This window comes from Malus sylvestris, chromosome 4 (genome assembly GCF_916048215.2).
Source record: "Malus sylvestris chromosome 4, drMalSylv7.2, whole genome shotgun sequence".
NCBI lineage: Eukaryota > Viridiplantae > Streptophyta > Magnoliopsida > Rosales > Rosaceae > Malus > Malus sylvestris.
This window is the reverse complement of record NC_062263.1, coordinates 29,955,911-29,980,673: the sequence shown is the minus strand read 5'-3', so window position 1 is coordinate 29,980,673 and position 24,763 is coordinate 29,955,911. Positions and strand designations below refer to the sequence as shown.

Below are 24,763 nucleotides of genomic sequence, written 5' to 3'. Positions count from 1 at the left end.
TTCGGCAACTTATATTACTTTTCAATATTTGAAGTCCGATTGGCGGGTTTAGACTTTTAATCAATTAAATTATTTTGTGCTAATTCCACGCCAAATGAAATATTTTTCTCATTATCTTCTAAACTCGTTTTAAAATGTTTTTAAATGACTAAAAATAATTTTTGTGAAGTTGACTTAACGATTTTGGTGAAATTGATTTTAGGTCTAAGCACTTTATGTGTTTTTTGAAAGAATCATCAGATATGTGTTTCTTGCAATAAGCATTTCAAATGTTTTTTCATGATCTACTTGGATTTTATTAAGGTTTGGTTTCAAAATATTTTCATCAAAAACGCTTTCAATTATTTGAAAAGCACTTCCAAACGAGTGATGTGTACTACCACCACTTGGAGAAAAATTTCAAGTGTGCTCGAAATAGAGGATGGTACACCACATATTAAGGGGAGAGAAGTTTTATTTTTCAAGTATTCCTCCACTTATATTATAATACAATGATATGTGATGTGTCAACGCATTTGCCAAATTGAAAAATCTCTCCACCACTTAAGATCGTGAGCAGAAATGAACCCACTTTGAAACATCCTAAGACATTTGACAAGTACATGTTTGACACGTGGTTTGGAATTGAAGATAGGGAAGTCATTAGATATTTGGAAGACAAATAATAATGTTGGTAGGCAAGAAATAATAGTGTTGAACTTAAAAATGGACCCGATTTGATAGGATAGCATGAAGGTAAAGGGCAACTCTCAAGCAAAAGCCAAAAGCACCAATCTTTGTCGCCAAAAGAAAAAGCATCTTCACGTATAAGTTAGTGCTTATCTTATCTATGGCCTTAGTTGAAATAAAGGGTTGATTTTAAAAGCAGTGTTTTTTTTTTTAAAGAAACATCAAATATGTGTTTCTTACGAGAAACATTTAAAGTGTTTTCATCATTTGAATTTTTACTAAGAATTAGATTCAAATAAAATCTCATCAAAAGCACTTACAAACCAACCAAACAATATTTAGTGCACAGAAGTGCTATTTGAAAAGCTTAGTTTGGTAGCACTACAAAAACTTATATGTAAAATATAATAATTGAGAGACCAAAATTTTAAACTAAAATTGTAAATCAATTGATGTGTCATCAATGAAAAGAAGCACTTTAATTAATATTTAAATAATAATTTAATTATCAACTACTACATTATCCTTATATAAATTAGGTGTCAATCATTAGATAGTGAATGCCTTTGAGTTGTTTATGATTGTGGATGAGAAATAGAACAAAAGCTTAATTATAATTAGGAGTAGACCGTGTCATAACACAAACGGAGAATCAAATATCTTTTACTGTCTTTTTACGTATATTATGTATTGGTTGTATTTTGAATACATTAAAAATTTAGGAATTTTAATGAACAACTCTTGATACTGTTCACTTTAACGAAAAATCACATTTTAACACTAAAAAAATCAATCCTGATACTATTAACTTTATCATTTATTTTGTCATTTTCGTTCAAACTTAAAATTTGGAAAATTTTTTATTAGTTTTCCTTAAAAATTTCTCAACAAAACGGTGAGTCGGCGACCATTCAAGTTATGAGTTATGACTCATCATTCTATATCCTCACTCTCCATTTTGTCTGATGAGGTTGGGTCACCTCTCGACTTTATTTTATAAAATTTTGTAATTTTTTATGCTCTAAAAAAAAATCTGCAAAATGCACAAAAAAACAAAGAATATTCTGCCACCTGGAGGATATTCCTAAAAATTTATTTTTACAAGTCATCTGAGGGTCTTGTTACAATAATTTTAAGTGCACCGAGATATAAATGGTTATGTAAAAGTTATAAAAGTTTATGATTTGTTGCACATAATATGCAAAAACATTCATTTGAGAATAAGAAAAAGGTTGATACTTTGATTGATTACAACTTCTAACCCCTAAATTAATTGGAGTTCTCTTGGTCTCTAAACATCATAAAATGGTTAGATCATTTCCAATCATCCTCTTTAATTTAAGTAAAAAAATTCAGCTAAGATTATCGAAATGTTAATTTATGATCTCTTTAAAAAAGTTGTACTCTAATCATACTCTCAACTTTTAAGAGTAACTATTAGTCAATAATTAGCTAATAAAAATTAATTATTTAAATTCAAAGCTTCTTTTTCCTTCTTCATATTTAAGAGTTACTAGATGAATTCCTATCTCAGAAGATGAATAGTGAGCATGAGTAGAGAGAGTGAGGAGAATGACTCGTGTTGGTAAAATAAAGATATGTTAATTTTTTTTTCTTATCTTTTTATTTGATCGACACGAGACAATATATGATAGTTTACTCGTATCATATAAGTTGTTTTCGAATTATAGATATCCTTATTAATAAAAGGCTTCCGAAAAATTAACGAAGAAAAAGGAAGAAGCTTGAAACCAACGCCTTCCAATTATAAAGCTCTTACGCAAAAGCAGACAACAAAGTAAACCAAACCAACATCCATCAGCTCCTGCCTTTTCCCCTCTCTCTCTCTCTCTCTCTCTCAAGCCTGAAGTGTAGAGAGAGAAAGGAAAGAGCGTTCTTTCTTTATTTCTCTCTCTAAAATATTTCAGAAACATGGATGGAGAGAGAAACTTGAGAGGGTGAGTGAAAAGCAGAAATCTTGGAAGTGCTTTTGTGGGTTTTTGAATTTGAGAGGGTGAAGATGTTGGGGTGTGAGTGTTGGTGGTGGAGCAGCCGTGACTACCAACTGTGCGATTACTCAGAGCCACAGCCCTTCTCTCTGCCTTCACCTCTTCCACACTGGCCTCAAGGTAATATTTCCCACCAAGATCCATTCTTTCCTAAACAAGAAGCACTTTTGCAGTTAATCACTTATCTCTCGCAACTGCTTTTTTGATGGGTTTCTTTCTTTTTCTCCGTTTCTTCAAGAATTGAAGGCTTTCTGTCTTTGTTTTAGCTCATTTTTTTCAGCAACTTGAAGTCATGAAATTTGCTAATTTGTATTTGTTGAAGAATGTAAAAATAATAGGATGGATAATAAATGATTTCACTTCTAATTGCTCCGATATCCTTTTGGACTCATGATTTCTTTGATCCCATATGCATTTCTCTCAAAAAAAAATTTCAATATTTTGGTGGTCCAACTTTGTTTTATTTAAATAAATTAATGTCTGTGGTCACCGCATTTATTATCGTTAGATGAGTCTGAATTTTTAAAATTTGTGGAGTAAATAGATCATATCACACTCATATAACGGCAATCAATCATGTGAGAGTACTTAAAAATGCACTCAATTTCATGAACTTGGTCAATACTTGAAAGACTCTGAAAAGCCATAGAAATTGAAGTTCTTGGAGTTTGAAAGCTTCAATGTTCTTTTTACCAAAAAAAAAAAAAGGTCAATGCTAGGGCTCGTTGGAAAATACTTTTAAAATGATTGAAAGTGTTTTTTATGAGAGTGCTTTTGGATCTAAATTTTAGTAAATATACAAGTAAATTCTAGAAAAATACTTGAAGCGCAGGAAGCACTTCAAGTGCTTTTGGAATTCAATGCTTACTTTCACCAAAAGCGCTTTTACTTATTTTAAAAGCACTTACAAATGAGCCCATAAACTTTTGGTGTTCTTATGTCAAATTTTTAAGGTATCTCTAAAGTTCTAAATTCTTCCTTGACCGAAGGTTAATGTAAACTGTTTGAAGCTTGCCTCCAAACTGCATCGTAGGAGCTTGATTTCGAGTTTCGTTGATATTTGCATAGGTTGATTTTTCTGTGTATACTCAGGTCCAAGAGGAAAGTAAAGATTATAACTAATAAACCTAGAACACCAATGTCATGCTAAGATTTTACTGTTGTCGGATAAATGTTGATGTGTTATTATGAGCTCATTTCCTGAACAATGTGTACCGTCATTTCTTCAGGCGAAGGATTTGCTACTGGAAGAATACGCCTCGGAGAAATTGAAGTTACCCAAATAACCAAGTTTGAGAGCATCTGGAGCTGCAATCTGTCGCGTGGAAAATCAAAGGGTGTCACATTTTATAGACCTGCAGGTATCCCTGATGGCTTCTTTTGCCTCGGTTACTACTGCCAGCCCAATGACCAGCCATTGCAAGGGTATGTTCTTGTGGCTCGTGAAACAGTTGCCAGAAGGGCGGAAGATGGTTGTACCCGGGACTCAGCATTAGAGTTACCAGCTTTAGAAAAACCGGTTAACTACTCGTTAGTCTGCAATGCGGATTTAAGTGAAAATGGTTGTGGTTATATTTGGTTGCCAAACCCACCTGTTGGTTATAAGGCCATGGGTTTTGTGGTCACTGACATGCCTGAGGAACCCAGCCCTGAAGAAGTTAGATGCGTACGAGAAGATCTTACAGAGACTTGTGAAACATGTGATCGGATACTTGCAATGGATTCAAAATTTGAGGTGTGGAATACACGACCCTGCAAACGAGGTATGTTCTGCACTGGTGTTTCGGTTGGTACATTCTTTTGCAGTACCTACTTGGATTCTAATGAAGAGCTACAAGTTTCTTGCTTGAAGAATTTTGATTCGTCCTTGCACTCAATGCCAAATCTGAACCAGATTCATTCGCTAATTGAGCACTACGGTCCCACAGTGTTCTTCCATCCTAATGAGGTTTATATGCCATCTTCGGTACAATGGTTTTTCAAAAATGGGGCACTTTTGTACCGGGAAGACACTGGGAATGGTGAACCGATTGATCACAGAGGCTCCAATTTGCCTGGTGGAGGGAAAGATGACAGTGATTTTTGGATAGATTTGCCAAATGATGATGAAGCTAAAATTCTTCTCAAGGCTGGAAACATAGACAGCGCGGAGCTTTACGTTCATGTAAAACCAGCACTGGGAGGAACTTTTACAGATATTGCCATGTGGGTGTTCTGCCCCTTCAACGGACCATCCGCCATTAAAATTGGTTTGGTAAGTTTTGCATTGAACAAGATAGGCGAACATGTCGGTGACTGGGAGCACTTCACTCTCCGAGTGAACAACTTCACCGGAGAACTCTGGCAAGTGTACTTCTCAGAGCACAGCGGTGGCAGATGGGTGGATGCTTTTGACTTGGAGTTCATTGAAGGCAATAAGCCGATTGTGTATTCTTCAAAACACGGTCATAGCAGCTACGCTCATCCCGGGACTTACATCCAGGGTTCATCGAAGTTTGACATAGGGGTAAGGAATGACGCTGCTCGGAGCAAGTTTTTCATTGATTCGAGCACCAAGTATCAAATTGTCGCGGCCGAGTACCTTGGCAAGGGCGTTATATCCGAACCATGTTGGTTGCAGTATATGCGAGACTGGGGTCCGACCATTGTGTATGATGGACGAGAGGAGCTAGATAAGTTGATTGATCGTCTTCCCTTCTTTGTTCGATTCTCGGTCGAGAACTTAATCGAGTTGTTTCCAACGCAACTCTACGGGGAGGAAGGACCAACTGGCCCTAAGGAGAAGGACAATTGGTTAGGAGATGAAAGATAACTACTTTTGTGTGAAAGAATGTTGTAACCAACTTGGGTAACAAGCAATAGCGTGAGGCGGGAAGTAACGCGACCCGGCCTACAACGAAAGGTTTGTTCCATTAGTCGAACCTTGCAAGATGTATTTATTATCGTCGGAAAAAATAAGTCCGGTAGGGGTCCCGATAATCTCTTCCGGGAGAGGAGCGAAGGAACTCGATCGGCTATTTACAAAGGGCGTTGTACGGAAGTCCAATTTCCATGTCAAACGAGTTACAACAAATGGCATTAAACGCTGCTGAAGTTTATATGTTTATCTGAAATTGGACAGATTGGAAAGAAACCGATATTGTAAAGATTAAGAAACACGGGGATCAAATTGGCTAAATTTGTTATAAATTTTTACGATTTAGAAAATTCACGAAGTATTTCGTTTTTCTCTTTTCTTTTTACATCCTCAAAAAATTCAATTTTCTCCTCCGTGCTTTCTTTTTCTCGCCTTTGCATTGAATTAAACAAAAGAGCATGGACAAATAAAGAAATGTGTGCAGAATAATTACACATTAATTAATTAATTGAGAAAAAATCACAACAAATTCATGGAAGGGAAAAACTTACAAGATTTTGATTGCTCATTTCATTGTTGTAGCTTTGATTTACACAAGCCTGTTTCTCTGGCAATGAACTCAATGAACTCACAGCAAATGGGATATACAATCGGAACTTTACATCGGACTAAACTACGAGAACAAATCGGAAGGAAATATCGTTTACCTGAGCCTGCTATCTCGACTGTGCTCCTCCCAGCTCAGCTCGCGGCCACATTCCCCACACACGGTGGTGCAACCCTGTTTCGTGCCCTGACTTCTTAGCGTCAGCAAATGCGAAAGATTAGTGCACTTCCGCTGTACAAAAGCATTCTTCGCCGTGGATTCAGCAAGGATGCTCTTCGTTGGTGCAGATGAGGCAGTATTTGATACAGCTGGTTTTTGGTCGACTGCAGATTCATTGAGAGGAACTCTCTGCACTTCCTCCCATCCAAATGATTTCCGGTATACTTCCCAAGCCATGTCTTGCTCCTCCTTTGTGAGCTTTTCTTCTTCGTTCTCTTGTAAAAGGGTCTCATGTTCATGGAAATTTGCGATCCACCTGAAAACAAGGCAGTTCATACGTAAGCGGAGGGAGGGAGGGAGGTATGAGTTGCCAATTGCAACAGAGTAACCGGCAATTACCATTACCGACAGATGCTAAAGAAAATGAGAACATAGAACGGGAATGTACCTTGGAGAATGCTTGCCAAGTAAACTTTCCATGAGCTTGTCAGAAAAGCAACTTCCTTGAGAAAGAGGCACTACGTGTTTCGGCAAAATTTCCACTTTACCAGTCACATTGTCGTTCAAGAATACACTATCTTGGTCAAGCACATGATTCTCATCATCACCAAATTCAAAAAGATGCAACATCTCTTCCTTAGATATTGTCCTATGTACCTGTTGTCGATCAACAACCCTTGCAGCCAGGCCCTCCTTCGTTACCTGACGCTTATAAATTTTTTCTTCCATAGTTCCATGTGCCATCAATCTGTAAGCAAACACTGGCTTTGTTTGGCCATACCTGAAAATGGAAATAACATCACTTACAACGTGCCATACCGGAGAATGGAGAGTTGGCTTGGTAAAGGAGGAATAATCGTCAGGCTTGCTGTCTGGCACATTCGAAGTTGTATGGGAATTCTAAAAACAAACCCTCCCCAATGCTTTATAGCCCATAAACTACACTTATGAAGGCACATTTTCTACATAAAAGCTGAGTTAAGGACTGCAACAGAATTGAAGCTCACCTCCAAGCACGATATATAGCCTGAAGATCGTATGTTGGATTCCAAGAACCATCAACTATTATTACACGATTAGCAGCATAGAGATTTATCCCTAACGATCCAGCTCTAGTAGAAATTATAACACATTTCACCCTCTTATTCAGGGGATCATTAAAGCGTTCAACCAGCTTTTGCCTTTCTGAGCCCTCTGTTCTCCCATCTAGCCTGAAGCAATAAAGAATCGATTAAAAACAACGTAACCCAAATAAAAACTTTTATACAGAAGACACTGCAGCTACATATGCAGGAAATAGAGTCAGAAAAAGGATATATGGTTTGGGGCAACACCGAAGCTGAGAAGAAAATCTAAGCTGTCTGTCAAACTGTAAATTGTTCTTGGTAATATGTACCAACCTGTACCAATCTTTTCCTTTCTTCCAAAACTTCCCTTTGTTCCCATGTCGAGGTAGCCTTGAAAGATAAAGTTCGATGAGGTCAAGGGTTGGTATGCTCTGGCTAAATACCAATGCCTTATCCCCCACATCAGAACTCGTAGCTAGAATGTCAAGCAGGAGTACCATTTTGCCACTGTAATCAAGCTCTTTATAGTCATTTTCATGAAGAAGATCATTCCACCAATCCTGAAGAGTGATAAATGGTCACTGGTCAGCATTACACTCCACGAAAACAACAATACTAACACAAACTACAAAGTAAAGCCTTTATTCTTCTTAGTTTTCCTACTAAAATACAAACAACGCAGCATTTCAAATTAAGCCAAATAGACTGTAAAAGAAATAGTAAAGAAGTGAAAAATGAATACAAACCAACATTATAGTTTGTTCAAATCCATACCTTTCGAAAAATGTCATCTTTTTTTCCTGGCAAAATCTCATTCACATTTTTCTCTGCAAAGCACGATATGTTATCCTTGTTAGATACTTATAAGAAACTGCTGCCAAACACGTGAATATGCTTTCACCCAAATTGACATTGTATATAATACCTCCAAAACCCAAATTATAATCAATGTTTTCGTCACTAGAGCTGTCATCTGCAAGAAAATTCTCAACAGCATCTCCACGTCTCTCATAGTCTTTGTCATCTTTTCTTAGTTGCAAGATCCCTGGATGGTTCCATATCTACTACCAACATAAAGCTCATATATTACAACTCTCATGAAAGACAGAGATAGACGCACAATAGACTAGAAGACAATCATTATCATTACATATAATGTCAATAAAGGTTAACGAAATGCTTAGGAGTGGATCCTTTAGCGTAGGACTAGATGCTTTTGCGATCATGCATGCATGCATGTGTTCGTGAGTGAGTGCATGTTACCATAAGTCTATAATGAATAATGGAAGTTGAGAACTTAACAAGTGTGCTAAGATATACCTGAGCTAAGGCTTGGTAACCGGCAAAAAAACTTCTCTTCCCTATCTTTTCATTATAATCCTTGTCCTTGGTGAATCCGTGGGCAACAAGAAATCTCTTGTATAATTTCCTCTGTACGGTTGAAAGTTTCACAGCTATTACAAACACAGTTTTTGGTGGTAAGTCCTTCTTTACCACATTCATGTCCATTCTCTGAACAAATCCTTTCAACTCTTCATAAAGAATATGAGACCGTTGGTTCATGATTTTCACATCATCCACAGTTGAATTAGTATGTTGACCATACTCTATGGGATTTTGGAATCTGCATGCAACGGGAGGCAATTTTAAGATACATGAAAACAACAAAAAGAAATTAGACAGAAAACAGGGTTAAAATGAAGAAGTTTTACCGATTCCGAAACTCATGGCTGCTTCCAAGAAAACCTTCCCTTACAAAATCAACCATCTGTAAAAGATTAAAATTTCAAATGAATCAAGGCAGTAGGTAGGTGCGTAAGAAATAGCAAAATGAATAGCTTTTGAGTAACTCACACAGTAATATTCCATGAGATTGTTCTGAAGTGGTGATCCAGTTAATGCTATCCTTCTCTGGCATTTCACTTGTTTTAAGGCTTGGGTTACATCAGCCCTGGTATTCTTAATAACATGGGCCTCATCACAAACAAGTATATCTGTTCCATCCTGACAGTTGGAAATGTAACAATAGGAAAGAAGATTTTAAAAAAATCGATTGGATCATGCTAAAGTATCGACGTGTGCTAATGACATTATTTGTTTAACAGCTTACGAAATAAGTTATTTCATAATTTACACCAGAGCAACCTATGCAGCAACTAGACAAGAATAAGATTAATCCTAAAAGTTTGGTTTAAGTCCAACAAATTGAAGAAGAAATAATTCACATTGTAATGCATAGTTGAAAAGCATGATGTTAAAGACAAATATAGAGGTTAACAATTAACATCAACCAACCTGCAAGGCATGACAAATTTCTGTAGCTATCTGCCTATCCTTCACATTCTTTCCAAAGGATAAGTTTCTAAAAGCCGAGTAGCCAATTAAAAAAACACCACCCTTCCTTCTCCACTTTGCAAGCAATTCTGCTCTTCTATCCCTGACAAACAAGGGAGAAACAGGTCAGCATCTTGGTGTCACCATCTCCCCAATCGGAGCTATAATGAGCTACAATTAGTCTATGTAATGAATGGAAGACAGCCGTCAAAAGAACAACTTCACTTCATAATGCCATTATCTTAGGTCATTGGCATTTCTTCAACGACCTATTAGACCAAATGTTTTCTAGTGATGAAAATGGAATAAGACAATATAGAAATATTTAAACAAACCTTGACACATCTTCTAGCATGAAGATGCGAAGGGGCTTCAGTTCTGAAGGCCTCCACTTCATGAACTCTTGACGCCAATTGTGCAGCACATTCACAGGGGTGACAATAAGTGCAGTATTTAATCCCAAATCAATACTTCTCATTGCAGTGTACAGAAAAGCTATGACCTGCGAAAGCAAATTGACAAGTTATGCAAAGTATATCAATCAACTACTTAAAAGACCTGCAAAACAATATAAGAAACCGCCTTGCATTTTGCACGATTGCTATTCGACTAGGCTGCAGGGTCATTCCACATGCACTGACACCTATTTCCAAACGAATCCAGCACATCTAAATAAACACTCAAAGTTCTTGGGAAGAGTTTTCAAGAGACAGAATACTACCTGGAAAGTTTTACCAAGGCCCATCATGTGAGCTAGAATGCAACCAAGACCCTTATCCCCAGCCTTCACTTTTCTGACTGACTGTATGATATTCTCCCATATAAATCTCACACCCGTGATCTGTAATAATGATTCAGACCTTTACTTCATGCTACAAGTTGTAACAATGACAAGATAACAGCACTAAATCATTAAAAGTTAATGACACATAAAGCAATAACAGAAGATGCTTAGTGCCCTCAGTGAAGGAGGTCAAATTAGATAAACATGTGAAACAACAATAGGTTTAACAGAACATGACAATGAACTTCAAGTGAAAAGGGTGGGCCGTGGAAATCTTATCAAATGTGTCCTGACATGACACTAGGTAAACAATAGACTGCCAGTTTTTCAATAGCTGAAAATAACAGATAAGAAACAGTCATAACATCAGCTTGACAGTTCCTAATCCAAACATAGCACAAGGGAATTCGTAGAAGAAAATCCAACAAACAAATATTTAACAGATCAAGCAAACCTGATGAGCCTTCAATTTCGCTGAGATGCTTGGAGGAATTCTAACTGCTTCTTCACCTTTTTCCCTCACAACATTCACTATATAACCAGCTGATGCATCGCCCAGCACTTCAGCGCTGGCACCTTCAGGTAATCTCCCGTTACAAGTTGCAAAGCTCTTCATCTTAGATTTGGCAGAAAATTGTACTTGCAAAGACATCAAGCGTTCTTGACGTTCCTACAGAAGAAAAATTTATGAAAAAATTTCTGGTACCAGAACATCTTTTTTAGATTACAAAATCAGCACTAGATGGTACCTTTTCAATTGCAATTTTCCTTCTGGTTTCTTCTCCTAATTCAGTATCATCAATGATCCTTCGAATTTTCTTCTTTCTCCTCCTCTTAGAACTGACACAGAGACAAAATATGTTCAGAAACACAACAACCTGAGTAAACCGAAAGTATCTAATGCTAAAGAATAAAGTTCACCACTTCCTATTCAATAGCTGCATGCCTCAGCAATAAGAGAGAGAGAGAGAGAGAGAGAGAGAGAGAGAGAGAGAGAGCAGTATACTAAATATACCTTATGGCAACATCTATCTCTGAATCTGAACTATCTGAATCACTATCAGAGCTAGATATTATCAAATCCTGAGAACTTATTGCTTGCTCTAATTGCGATGTCAATGTCTTTAGAAGACTTGGGCAACAGAAACAACATTGCCAGCCAGAGGTCTGGGCATCAGATAAGCATTCCTCTCCAATATTCCTCTTTATACAAGTCGCACAAACCAATGTCTTGCAAGATTTACAATTTACTAGGTCCTTGCTTTGTCCACACCACCCACAATAACACTCAGAGCAATCAGGATCCTGCACACCTTCTTAGGTCAATAAAAGATCTAGCATTTACTTGAAATTAATAAATGAAGTATTAGCATTAAATGATGCAGAAAAAAATCATGTAACACTATAATTCATTAATATGATAAATAGAGACGCAGAATACTTCTAACTGAAAATATCTGTTCATGGCCAATTCATTTAATTACCTGCACTATCATGAAACGTTACACAAAATATTGGAATAAAGATTACAGAAACCATAAAGGTTACTCATGGCCATACCTTTACCTGCATCTTTTTTTCCAATAAGCATCTGCAATCTGCACAAATAATCACCTTCAGAAGTGGATGTGAGCACACTTCAACAGCATGCTTACTACAAGCAGTGCAGTAGAGCTTATCATTCAGACTCTGTGAAGGGAGACCACCGGTGGCAGCTATGCAGATATTCTCTTCCACATATGACTGGTCCTCAGATTTTATCGCATTGCAGTCTGAATTATCTTTCAGTGGAGTGTCATCATCGCTATCTATAATCACAGTTCGACTCCTCTTATTATCAATGTTTAGCTCCTCATCCTCACTCAGACGCTTTGAGCCTCTTGCTTCACTGGAACTAGTCACTGGAGAAGAACCATTACTCGTTATGCTTTCTTGGTCAATGTTATTAGCGGTTTCCAAATCTTCATCAATTTTCCCATTTGAGATACTGATAGAAGAGTCAAGCATAGACGAAGACAGGTCCATGTTGCTTCCTATCTCCCGATCAACTAAGCAAAAATCTTTCCGGCCAGCATCCTGATTTGATAAAAAATAAAACAATATCAATGCATGTTAAACTTATGGAGAAATGCACAACATATCCACGTCCTGATTCAACTAGACAAACTTCTTCCTGACAACATCCTAATTAGATAACAGTAAAAACACATCGATATTAATGAATGTTAAATGTATGCCTAAATGTTGGACACATTCATGAATCGTGACTTCTACAGAAAAGGCCCTGATGAACTTGGAGCTACAAAAAGGGGCGAAACCAAGACATAACAAATACCCTGACACTTAAAACCATCAAAGAGACCGTTGCTTTTTGTTCCTTTATTCGTATTAAAGTAAGTGTACTATAATATGACTGCCAGTTCTCTCTTACTAGTTCAATTCCCAACAATTACAAATTGAAATAAAATATAGCAGGGCTCCATAAATGAAAAGCCATAGGATGTCTTAAATAGAGTTAATTACAAGAACACAAATTGTACTGGTCATGTACAACTTGTCTCAAACTGCAATAGCACGAGGATAAACTCTAAAAAGTTATATAAACTGCAACTTGAAATTTGAGGAGCGAAATAAAGGGCAATGCAAGCACATGATACCTGTTTACTTCTCTTTCGATGTCTCCTCCGTTTCAAACGAATTTGAAGCTTCCGATCAACATTTACATCATCTTCTTCTTTGACCTTTCAATGAAAAAGTACAGAAATACTATCAACTTAAGTAAAACTCAACTGGGGGTTAAAAAGAACATGTGTCTATGTTAAATCTAATAGCAACATAGGTTTAATTATCAACTGCTGAAAAAAGTAAATAAACATATTGACATATTCCTATACTAAAAAGGTGAATCAATTTGTAAGCAACATTGTACCCAAAAAAAGTTTGCAAGCAACAAGAAGATAGCCATCAGATGATTAGACAGAAAGACATCTAATCAAATACCAGTAACCACAATGTTAGGTCCAACAAGTAAGACCGCATAATATTCATGCAAATATTGCACGTTTATACAGAGACTGAAAAACCAACGGAGGGTTTATTAGAGGATTTCTATATGAATGTCTACAACCCCAGACAGTAGTGAAAAAGCCTTAAATATCTCCCGACTAATATGACTTACACTGTTACAGTCCTTTCCACGTTAATTTGTAGTTTTATATAAGAAAACAAATTTTATTTTATCACAAAAGTTACATGCAAACTGAAAACAAAATAAGTAAATGTAGCCAAATTCTTTAGTGTGTAATTGTAACATGAAAATATACTTAAATATGACGTTGGGACAGCACAACCATACCTTCCTATAATTTTTCTTTTGTTCTTCAGTGAGATCCAGTTCTCTTTCGTTTGCAACAGCGGCTGCAACAAATGGATCACCAGAATTGCCATCAATATCATCAATCTCCTCTACCTCATTGACCCCAGGGAACTTAAGTCCCATCTCAGCAGCTTGCTGTGGCGTACTGGCCAAATAAACAGAAGCCCAGTGCTTACTGCCAAACGAGGCATCACCCGCAGTTGCACCATCAGAAAATAATTTGTTGAAAGAACCCCAGTAATCAACATCAGCTGTCACAGCATCCTTGCTTCCATCTATGGCTAGTTTTTTCTGCAGAAATCCACTAGCGCCATCCTCCAATAGTTTACCGTGTCGCCTAAGTCCACAAAAACAGAATCATGTACCATCAACTTCATACCTTGCAGAATCAATAATGCTAAAAGGAAAGAACTGTACCTTCTCACAGGTCTGTGGGTTTGGAGATACTGCTCCGCATCAGCCCTTGACTTGGTAAATTCTCCAGTCTCTTGAGACCCTATCCAGTGTATCCGTCTTTTCCAAGCTTCAGTGCAGCAACCATTAGGAGCCTGACTTTCAATGCACTTATAAAGGCTCGGTAGCTCAATGCCAGCCCCATCAAGTTGTTCCTATTTACAGAAGCATATAATAAAAGAGGTCAGAAAATAAAAATACACTTCACTTGTTTATATGATACTATCAAAAAAGGCAAAAGAATTACAGAAAGAAGGCGGTTACAATCCCTTGGCAACCTGATTAAGTCAAAAGGCGCAATATATTTTACTTGCAACCGTATTTTAATAAACATAAATAAACAAAGAGGTTGCATGGAATGTCCATAATAACAAATGACAGGTGTGCTAAAATCCCAATCATCTAATCATTTGGAGTTTTCATCAATATAAATACAGAACTCATAACCAAATGAGGGGTGATTAGCCAAATTCGTGTCCAACTTGTATAAGTCACAAGAAGAAGCAAATCTTTCTCTCTCCTGATTTATGTTTTCGGTATAAATTTATCATATCAGATTCAAAATACATGCGAGCCCTAAACAATGCATTAGGAACCAAAGATTTACTCAGGTTGAAGAAAGAAGCAGACCAACAAATGAGCGCTCTCAGTCTCAAGTTCATCAAGCTCAGCTTGCCACTCTTCTATCAAAGTATCCATTTCTTCTGCAACAGCTGCTTCCAACTATAGACAAGAAAAAAATGCATAAATGATTGATAAAGACAATGTAATCCAGAAGGAAGAATTTGGAGGAAGAAACTAACATTGTCCCCATGAAGAGTTTGTGCCAACTCCTTTCTAACTTCACTCTCCACTTTGGCAAGAGACTCTTTCTCAAGTGCCTCTTGAGCCTCGGCAGCCTATATTGAGCGTCAAAGAAAAAACCAACAAATTAAGCAGCTTGCACATAAAACATATATAAATGTGTATTTGTGTGTAAAGAAAAAATAGATACCTTACTCTCAACCTCCAAAAATTCAGCAATGAGCTCCTCTATTTCTTTATCAGATAATGGTTCCTGCATAACAAAGATCAAATCGTCATACTTTTGGAAATAAAATTTTAAAAAAAAGGCTTCAAGTTCCAAATATTAGATAATAGCAGTAGAATGCGACAACAGTATCTAATTGGTTCATAGCTTCCTTGAGAAAATATATAACGACTAATAAAAAACTATCATGAGTGAGGACTTGCCTCTGGCTTCAATTTTTCATCTTCTCCGGATATCGATACTTCATCAACTTCTGAATCATCTATAAAAGAATCACTATCACTGCCACTAGAAGCACTCCCAATATTTTCCACTTGCTCGTGGCTTTCCTCCACTTGCTCGCCGTTTTCCTCCATTTGCTCATGGCTTTCCTCCATTGTACTGCCCAACAAGACCAATGCACATAAAACTCAAAAGCAAGCCTCAAAACAAGTACATAAGAAGGCCAAATAACAGCTCACTTAATACTTCGTAATGCTGAGTTGCTCTCACCTAAAACCGGCCTACCCTCCGATAACGAAATTAAAAACAAACCCAAATGATAACATCACCATTATAACCAATTTAATAAGCTGAGTGCTGAGAACTGGTGCAATTCTAATCCAACTCTCAAATTGAAAACACATAAATCTCCAAGGCATATGAGTTCATACCAAAACTTCATCCTTTACGATTTCATTAAATTGATTTACCTTTATGGGATAATTGGTTAATAAGAATCAAAGTTTTCGAGACGATTTTCGATTCAACAAAGTAAAACCCACATTCCAACTTGCATAAAAACCAAAACTTTTCATTTGGGCAAACCAAAACACCACATTTCTATCTTCCCCAAATAGCCAAGCGATCAAAGTTTCGTGCTGTTTCCAGAAAACCAAGCCCCTCTGCGTTCACAGCAGACAGCACCCAACAAAAACAAGAAGAAGAAGAAGAAAAAGCAGTGAACCTTAAGCAACTTACCGGAAGGGGAAGAAAGCCCACGCTCTCTCTCTCTCTCTTCTGTGTGTGCAGAGCAGAATATGCCCCGTGTACTTTGTAGTACTGTGTCTGATGTTTGAATCTGTTTGAATCGAATTGAACGGGGAGGAAAGAAATGGTTGATTTCCCCAAAAAAAAAACGGAAAAAAAAAATATTGGAAGAAGGCAGGTGGCTATTTGTTTCTCTTTTGGTCCCCAAATTTTGTGTAATTTCAAGATCTAGGGTTTTCGATTTTGCGTTTAATGTCAACCATTGATTCGTGCAAATTTTTTGACACTGTTCACCCTCAAAACAAAACTATTGGAAATGTTTTTAAAGTGAGGATTATTTGGTTAATTTGTACTTGTATTGGTAACTTTGAAAAATTAAAAGTCACTACTCTCGAGTTTTTTATATATTTTAACACAAAAAAAAGCACACTATCATCGCACTTACGATAAAATAAAAATTTATGAAACTTATAAAATATAATTAGCAACAATTTTTTTCTAAATACAAAATTACGTTGAAATAAAATCATATCTTAAGGATCCACGTCAACATTTACTTTATTGAGCAAGAATTTTATTGTTTTCATGGTTTAAGATTCAAAGTACTTATTAATGTTTAGAGCAGACAAATTTATTTTATAACAGAACATTGCTTTTTAATAAAATGACTCTCAAATGCTCCAAGATTAGGGATGGGCAAATGCCATTGATTATGGGTAACCGCGGTTACCCGGCCATTTAAATTAAACGGTTACGGTTATGGGTAATCGTTTAGATAAATAAACGGTTATGGGTATAACCGTTTACCCGCGAAATTTAAATGGGCGGTTATGGGTATTAAACACGGTTATAAACGAGTAACCGTTTACCCATTTATTTTATATATGTAAAATTAACACAAACCATATTTTCAATCCAATAATACTTAGCACCCAATAAATTAGCAAGGAATTCATCGATCCTTCTCTGAATAACACTACTACAGGAATGATGATTCTCATCATCAAGAAATTGGCCAAATTAATTTAAATTCCTTGTAGGTAACCGTGAAATTGACAAAAATGTTTTGACAGAAATGTCTTCTAAACAATTTTTGTAACCCAATAATACTTAGCAAATATTATATTTACCTTCATTGCTAACAGTTAAAAATATCGTCCGTAAACTATTATTTCAATTATTGGAATGGTACAAGGACTTAAAAAATTAAAATATGAAAATGTATGATGAATGTACCTATAACAGTGCTTAATTGTCAAAAAAAAAAAGTATGACAATTTTTTTTTAATTTTTAAGTTGTTAAAAAACATGTAGACGGGTGAAAAAGGGTAATGGTAAAAAAAAAGAAGATAAACGGGTTAAAAATGATAAATGGGTAAATGGGTATTAAACGGTTACGGTTAAATGGGTATGCGGTTATGGGTATGGTTAACCGTTTATAAACGGTTATGGGTATGGGTATAACCGTTTAGGCAATTACCCAACGGGTAAACGGTTATACGGGTATGAGCATAAACGGTTATGGGTAAATTAACCGCGGTTACCCGCCCGCATAACCATTGCCCATCCCTACCCAAGATATTGATTAGTAGTGTTAAGTCTTTCAATATCCAAAAAGATTCAATAACTGTAAATTCTTCATTGCTTTTATTGTCGTCATATACCAACAAACTTCTAATCTACAAGTATTTCTCTTTTCGATAATAAATGAGGTCGTAAATTTGAGTCTCTCTTACTCCGCTAATAAAAATAAACAAACGTTATATTTATATACAAGTCATACATGCACTATTTTGTAGACCAACCAAAAGCGTTTGCAGTATTTTTACAAGGGAACTTTAACGAAAAGCACCTGGTACTGTTCACTTTAACGAAAAACCACATTTTTACATTAAAAAGTCAATCCTGGTACTATTCACTTTACCCTTTATTTTGTCCTTATCATTAAAACTCAAAGTTTTCAAGTCATTTTCATTAGTTTTCCTTTTTTACAATGAGTCCGTCATCCAAGTGAAATAATGGCAATATATTTTCTGTTGAAAAAAACCAAAAAAACAAAAGCTTAAAAAAACCTAAATATAGTAAATGTCTGAAATCGGGTGGAAAAAGAAGCTCCAATTGGACCAATTTAAGCAACCCGGCCCAAATCATAAATGTCTAAAATCGGGTCGATCCAATTGGACCAATTTTACTTCAGTCATCATCTTCTTTCTTTGACCAAGACCTGACGAACAAGAGAAAAATGAAGGCAAAAACCAAAGCAGCTGCTCCTCCCACAACAATTGCCACCTTTTTCCCATTTCCCCCATTTCCTCCATTTCCTCCATTTCCTCCGCCTTTGTTTTCTGCAAATAAAAACAACTAATTGGGAACATTAAATTAACAATTAAGTTTATAATTATATATGAATCAGGAGTTTCTTTGTGACGTAATCTCAAGTTAATCATGCATTTTCATGTGAAAAAGGTAGAAATGCATGACAATTTACATAATTATCTAAAGGGTGATGCTATCTACACACCCACTTCTCACACTTTCTTAATTTTTAGTTGTCGGATCGAATGAATTGAATAAGATAAATGACAAAAAATTAATAAAGGTGTGTGAAAGTTAAAAATGAGTGTGTAAATAGCATTATTATGTTTAAAAATAAAACATTTCCCATCACTTAACACTATATTTGGATGAAGAAATTTAAGATTACTAATAAATTTTAAAATGACGGAAATTGAAATGATGAGATTTTATTTTTTAGAATTTGTGAATTTTCTTGTTTGGTTAACCTATAAGAACAATTGAATTGAATACGAAATTTGTTATTTTTAAAATCTCAATCATAGAAATTAGGAAACAACACCTATTTACATGGAATTTAAACTTGGGAATTGAAGATCCCAAATTCCAAGTTTTTTTTTACAATCGGAAATTCTAAAATTTCTATGTTTATTAATCCAAACAAAAGAATTGGTAAAATTGAATTTGTAAATTATGACTTTTAACCAAATTTCAAATTTATTTCCCTTATCCAAACATAGTGTAAAAAAAATTGTGATTTCCGCACTTTTTTTTTTGTCGTTACTCCTTTTTTTTTTCTAGTTTTTGGACTGAATATAAATCGTAAAAAAACATTAACAAAAGAAAAAGTTTAGGAGAGTATGAAAAATACTAACCAATTAAAAACTTAATAAAATATGAAAAATAATTCTCAAATTCAATCACTTGGATTATGCAAGTGGTCGTTTACCACAATGGTATAAAGGTATTTAGCGCTTGCATAACGGTATGGGTTCAAACTTCGTTGATGACTATTCTAACATTTAATCTAACAAAATATATCGTTTGACAAAAAAAAAACTCACCTCGATCATGTGGGTGGTCATCTGCAGGTATCCCATCTGGATGATAACTATAGCTCAAGAAGCACTCCTCCAAATAAATCTGCCCAGAAACAGCACCACCACATTCCTCTTCAGCAGTTTGTACCGCCCTACTCACACACTCTCCACACACGCAACCCCCCAAGCCCCCGACACACTGAGCCATAACTTGCACCGCCTCATAACTAGTTTGGCAAAATCCACCACCGTCCGCAACGCCGCTCTCCAAGGCAGCAAACGCCGCAGCTCTCATTTTCTCAAACCCTGCCCCCACCCCATTTGCCAAATCCTTCCCACAAGTCTTCTGCATTAATCTATGGCTAGAAGGGTTTGAGTCGACTCCATCGAGCTCGTAGTGCACGTAGCACCCATGCAGCTGAACACGAGCCGAAACCGACTCTTTACACAAGGCGTTCGATAAGTTACGAAGAGTTTTCACGCAGGTGTGACACTCCTCGTTGCTGATATCCTGCCGGCACTGGAAGAGGCCGGAAATACCCGCCTCGTTGTTGTCTCCGCTGGCTTCGGCGTGCTTATAGAACTTTGATTGGGAGGAGTGTGATGCTAGTTGTTGAAAAAAAGATGAAAGGGTTTGTTGCTGGACTTGCGATTTAGTTGAGAGAGTTGTAAATGTTTGATTTGCACATTTCTTGTATACCAAACTGTTGTTGTCGGAATTAGGGTTTGCAGATGATGCGAGAGAAAGTAGAAGTAGTAGCGATGCAAAACGGAGAAAAGTTGAATCCATTAGGGTTTTAAGATCAGCAGTGCAATGAGATTGCACTTTTCAATTTGTTGGTTTTCTTTTTGTGTTTTGGGATATGGGAAGTTGAGATTTAGCGTTTTTTTCCTGCCCACTTCTGTCTAACGTTGGTGAAGACTTGTGAATTTCTTCACCAGAGAGGTTACAAGTTTTTCAAATCAGCAGCAAAGAAAAACATATATAGTTAGGTGTCTTGTTGTAGAATTAATTATGTAAAGTTTGCGTAAGTTACATGAACAAAGATCATTTGCTTTGATCAAAGTATACAAGAGAAATTACACTTTAAAAGTTCAAATAAGGCGGAATAACTTTTTAAAAGTGTCAATAATAGTTATCGGATAATATAATGTAAAACAAGAAGTATGAAGCTCTCATATAATATTAATGTTCTTTAGGCAAGAACCATCCGATAACGGTCATACCATCAATTGTATGGCATTACTAAGCTATGTAAATGGGCAGATCCATCTTGAGCAAGGTGACATGGGTCAGCTGTCCCTATCAAGCTCATAAATTCTCTATGGAAGATTTAGGTGTTGCCCTTTGAAAATATGAGATGACCTTAAAAGCTACTCTTCAATTGCTCGACAAATTGCCTTTATGAACACTGGTTGGGTAGTTGCTAGCCTCTTGCATTTGTATGCATTGCTATGGGCATATGTCAATAGGCTCACTGCATAGGTTAGCATATGTTTGCGTGCTCACTAAAAAACTATTGACATCAGTCGACATACTCTCTCTGAAGCTCTTGACATATGTCGATAAGTGTACAATATGACTTGGGCAAATAACATTACGCCTACCAAAGCTCAATGAAATGTCAATTTGCCTGCTATTTCGTAAAAAAAAAATTCCATCCATCACTGACAACATACATGTTATTACATGGTGGGATTACAATAAAATAAATCCACGTATTATAAATTAATGACATTAGTGCGATCGAACTGACGTTGATTCATCATGGTTGAGAATGGTTGATCAGTTTCCAAATAGTTATGTACTTTCAAGCACTTGTAACTATATGTTTATATATGTAAACTAAATTAACAAAGTCAGTAGAATTATTCGGTGTTGAGGTATTAGGAAGCTTCTAATTTACCTCTTAATTTGAAGGTGGTCAACAAAGAGAAAGCTGGCCCCGTCGTCAACGGACAAAGTAAAAAGTAAATAACAGATAAATAGGGAAGAGGATCCTCTACTGAGCTTAGGATGAGGATCCTTCTGACCAGCCCATCTGGGCTGTTTAAATTTAATTCAACGGTTGCAATTATTATAACTTTTAGAAGGTCTCCCTGTTTGGAGCCGTTTGATTAAATTTGAACGACCTAGATTGGCTGGTAAGGAAGATCCCTATCCTAAGCTCAGGAGAGGATCCTCTTTCGATAAATAGTAAATATAACTATGCACATTTTATTCTTAGCAAAAATAAATAAATAATTACTATGTTTATTTCACTATTTACTTTGTTTTTATCCCGTTTGATGTGTCTATATTTTTACAATTTTAGATTTGTTAAGAAAAATTACGGTTGTAAAAACCATTCAAGTGTAACAAACTTTCCTGGCAAAAAGCCTTCAATAAAAACCCTCAAATCTCCACAAACCATTCCTCACGGCAGCACATCCTTCTCTTCCCTAGTAGATTACGCGTCTCCGGCGGCCGGCCGTAGCGACCGTCAGTCGGTTAGTTAGTCGGGTTATCGTTACGGTCCGTACGAGTACGTACATGAATTAATCCAGGAGACAAATACGTAAATCCAAACCCAATTCCATTCACAAATTTGCCTTATTTTCTTTTTGTTAATTAGCTGCCTGCAACAATTACTTTATTTAATTACTGTGATTGCTGCAGCAATTAATTAATTAAGAATTTAAGAAATTAAGTAATTAAGTTTTCCGAGTTAATTACAAATCATGCCACGGCCGTTCGGCTCCTCCTTCCAGCTGCTGGAGATCAACCTGATCTCGGCGCAGGACCTGACGCCGGCGTCGAAGGCGATGCGGACGTTCGCCGTCGCGTGGGTCAACCCCAAGCGGAAGCTGACGACGCGTTTCGACCAGACCGGCCACACCAACCCGACGTGGAACGAGAAGTTCGTCTTCCGAGTTGACGACGACTTCCTCCGCCACGACACGTCGAAGATCATGATCGAGATCTACGCCTCCGCTTGGCTCCGAGACGTCCTGATCGGAACCGCCGCGGTGGTGGTGAACAATTTGCAGAACAAGTCCAAGATGCGGTTCATGGCGATCCAGCTCCGCCGCCCATCCGGCCGCCCGCAGGGGATTCTGAACATCGGGCTCGGCCTCCTCGACAGCACAATGCGGAGCATGCCGCTCTACAGCGAGCTCAGCTCCTCCGCCGTCGGGTACTGGGATCTGATGGAGGGAAAAACCGGTAACCAGAAGAGCAGCGGCCTCAACTCCAAGGATCAAGACAAATTCGTCATCTTCCAACGATCTCAGAGCGATCGGACCGGCAGCGATTCTGGATTCTCGAAATCCAGGCCCGCATCCTCCATCTGCGATGGCGTCACAAAAATCAGGCCGTCGAACTCCACCTGCAATGCCGCCGCCTACAAGCCCAAAACTCAAGCCTCCTTTTGCAATAGCTCGATCGTGAACGGATCTGAGCTCAGCACAGGGCAAAAGAAAGGTAACGTGAACGGGTCCCTCTGCTCTGACGTCGGTCCTTCGCCCTCTGTGGTTGCGGCCGCAATCGCCAAGGGAATCTACCCGTTGCCGTACACAGGAGCCCGCGCGCCGTCGCCCGATGATGCCGGGAGCTCGTTGCTGGACGAGTGGGCGGACCAGGACAGCGTGGAAGGGTTAAAGACCAAGATAGAACGGTGGCGGACGGAGCTGCCGCCGGTGTACGACTGCGCCAAGAACAACGCAAAGAGTTCCCATATTCAGAAGCCACTCCAATCGTCCCACCGCCGTCCCAGCAGTCAGAAGACGCGGCGGAGCCGCAGCAGTGGCAAAGGATTGTTCTCCTGCTTCGCGTTGGGTTGCGAGATTTCGATCTCTTGCGGGAGCAAACCGAAGATTAACAAGAAGAGCGGGAAAGTGCACCTCAGCCCGTCCGATTTAACTTTCGACGACGACTCGTACATACGGTAGGTCAACGTTACAAAACGCCACCGTTTCACGTTTTCCAAATTTCTTGGGGGGGTTGATGAGGTAAAAAACGACACTGGTTTTATTGGATCTCCCTTTTAAAATGAAATTAAGATTTGTAGTTATTTTGGAGTTGATGAATTGGAAGAACATTGGGTCGTTTGGATGGAGAAAATTATTGTTGGTGCGTTTTAGAATTAGAGAGGAATAGAGGGTGTGATGTGAAAAACAAACAAACAACCGTCCTCCTTTTTAATTTTTTTTTTTTCTTCAACTTTTACGTTTGTGATTGGGGAGATTGAATAGGATTCTTTTCAATTTCAACTACTGAATTGTAAATGTTTATTTTTATGGATTTCAACAATGTAACTATTTTTTTTCAATTTCAACATACATGTATCTTCTAAAAAATTAAATAAAATATACCAATATGTATAGTATTTTTTTTTTTAACAAACGATATTATTTACACTAACAGGATGAGAGAGTGAGCTAAATGATGTTATCTAGTATAATTATTAGAGCTCATTCGGTAGGTGAGTGAATCATAAGGGCCTATTTGGTAGGCCAGTTAGGATAGGTTGTAACCATTTAAAATGAACTCTAATCCAATTTGTTGTTTGTTGTGCTAAAATGTGAGGTAGACAAGACTCGTATACATGGGTTACAAGTCATGCATAACCAATCCCTGCCAATTCAATCTTATCCCTAAAGTTTAATCCAATCAGGCAAACCAAACGGGCCCTAATAGCATATTTGGTGGGTTGGTTGGGATAGGTTGTGACCAATTAAAATAAAGGAAAACTAATGAAAATGGCTTGAAAACTTTGAGTTTTAATGATAAGGACAAAATAAAGGATAAAGTGAATAGTACCAGGATTGACTTTTTAGTGTAAAAATGTGGTTTTTCGTTAAAGCGAACAGTACCAGGTGCTTTTCGTTAAAGTTCCCTTAAAATAAACTTGAGTCCAGTCCATTGTTTGTTGTATCAAAATGTGAGATAGACATGACCAAAACATGATGGTTATGAATCCTGCTAACGCTAGGCCCATTAGGTCTATGCAACGACATAAGCCCAAGGAAAGACCAATAATCACAAGGCCCAATGGGTTATAAGAGGACCAACCTGAGTACTTAGTTCAACTGAGACGAAAAACTACCCAACCAAGTGAATATGTGAACGAGCT

General features: G+C 37.3%; 4 protein-coding genes across 6 annotated transcripts; 2 read left to right on the top strand and 2 right to left on the bottom strand.

Annotated features, from left to right (window-relative positions):
* Positions 1 to 2,475: 2,475 nt before the first annotated feature.
* On the top strand, positions 2,476 to 5,905 carry LOC126618516 (hypothetical protein At1g04090-like). Its single transcript, XM_050286611.1, has 2 exons — positions 2,476 to 2,798; positions 3,908 to 5,905. The coding sequence occupies exons 1-2, from the start codon at positions 2,690 to 2,692 to the stop codon at positions 5,488 to 5,490; spliced, it is 1,692 nt and encodes a 563-aa protein (XP_050142568.1). The 5' UTR covers positions 2,476 to 2,689; the 3' UTR covers positions 5,491 to 5,905.
* Positions 5,906 to 6,010: 105 nt separating this feature from the next.
* Positions 6,011 to 16,514, bottom strand: LOC126618515 (protein CHROMATIN REMODELING 20-like). Of its 2 annotated transcripts, none has more exons than XM_050286608.1 (24): positions 16,306 to 16,514; positions 15,549 to 15,726; positions 15,310 to 15,372; positions 15,119 to 15,214; positions 14,946 to 15,038; positions 14,280 to 14,470; positions 13,842 to 14,199; positions 13,144 to 13,227; positions 12,047 to 12,562; positions 11,502 to 11,791; positions 11,236 to 11,326; positions 10,941 to 11,156; positions 10,424 to 10,543; positions 10,038 to 10,204; positions 9,664 to 9,805; positions 9,223 to 9,372; positions 9,081 to 9,136; positions 8,689 to 8,992; positions 8,294 to 8,429; positions 8,143 to 8,195; positions 7,702 to 7,928; positions 7,309 to 7,512; positions 6,750 to 7,082; positions 6,011 to 6,617 (listed from the first exon to the last, which is right to left on the bottom strand). In XM_050286608.1, the coding sequence occupies exons 2-24, from the start codon at positions 15,720 to 15,722 to the stop codon at positions 6,239 to 6,241; spliced, it is 4,443 nt and encodes a 1,480-aa protein (XP_050142565.1). In that variant the 5' UTR covers positions 15,723 to 15,726; positions 16,306 to 16,514; the 3' UTR covers positions 6,011 to 6,238. The 2 variants fall into 2 exon arrangements, with proteins under 2 accessions (XP_050142565.1, XP_050142566.1); XM_050286609.1 differs by having other exon boundaries at positions 12,053 to 12,562.
* A 1,811-nt stretch (positions 16,515 to 18,325) lies between these two features.
* Positions 18,326 to 20,488, bottom strand: LOC126619599 (plasmodesmata-located protein 3-like). 2 transcript variants are annotated; one of them, XM_050288011.1, is made up of 2 exons: positions 19,659 to 20,488; positions 18,326 to 18,626 (listed from the first exon to the last, which is right to left on the bottom strand). In XM_050288011.1, coding segments are annotated over exons 1-2 (783 nt in total). In that variant the 5' UTR covers positions 20,440 to 20,488; the 3' UTR covers positions 18,326 to 18,624. The 2 variants fall into 2 exon arrangements, with proteins under 2 accessions (XP_050143968.1, XP_050143967.1); XM_050288010.1 differs by having other exon boundaries at positions 18,326 to 18,659; positions 19,674 to 20,488.
* A 1,562-nt stretch (positions 20,489 to 22,050) lies between these two features.
* Positions 22,051 to 23,965, top strand: LOC126617783 (uncharacterized). The gene has a single exon (XM_050285835.1). The coding sequence runs from the start codon at positions 22,371 to 22,373 to the stop codon at positions 23,577 to 23,579; it is 1,209 nt and encodes a 402-aa protein (XP_050141792.1). The 5' UTR covers positions 22,051 to 22,370; the 3' UTR covers positions 23,580 to 23,965.
* Positions 23,966 to 24,763: the final 798 nt, after the last annotated feature.

Bases quoted from the DNA above. Each gene is read 5' to 3' on its own strand.
- LOC126618516 (XM_050286611.1), top strand. From the start codon at position 2,690: ATGTTGGGGTGTGAGTGTTGGTGGTGGAGCAGCCGTGACTACCAACTG. The intron at 2,799-3,907 runs GTAATATTTCCC...TCATTTCTTCAG, and splicing joins TCTTCCACACTGGCCTCAAG to GCGAAGGATTTGCTACTGGA.
- LOC126618515 (XM_050286608.1), bottom strand. From the start codon at position 15,722: ATGGAGGAAAGCCATGAGCAAATGGAGGAAAACGGCGAGCAAGTGGAG. The intron at 9,373-9,663 runs GTTGGTTGATGT...TCCAACTGTCAG, and splicing joins AAATTTGTCATGCCTTGCAG to GATGGAACAGATATACTTGT. The intron at 8,196-8,293 runs GTATTATATACA...CGTGCTTTGCAG, and splicing joins TTATAATTTGGGTTTTGGAG to AGAAAAATGTGAATGAGATT.
- LOC126619599 (XM_050288010.1), bottom strand. From the start codon at position 20,439: ATGGATTCAACTTTTCTCCGTTTTGCATCGCTACTACTTCTACTTTCT. The intron at 18,660-19,673 runs GTGAGTTTTTTT...TTTTATTTGCAG, and splicing joins TGACCACCCACATGATCGAG to AAAACAAAGGCGGAGGAAAT.
- LOC126617783 (XM_050285835.1), top strand. From the start codon at position 22,371: ATGCCACGGCCGTTCGGCTCCTCCTTCCAGCTGCTGGAGATCAACCTG.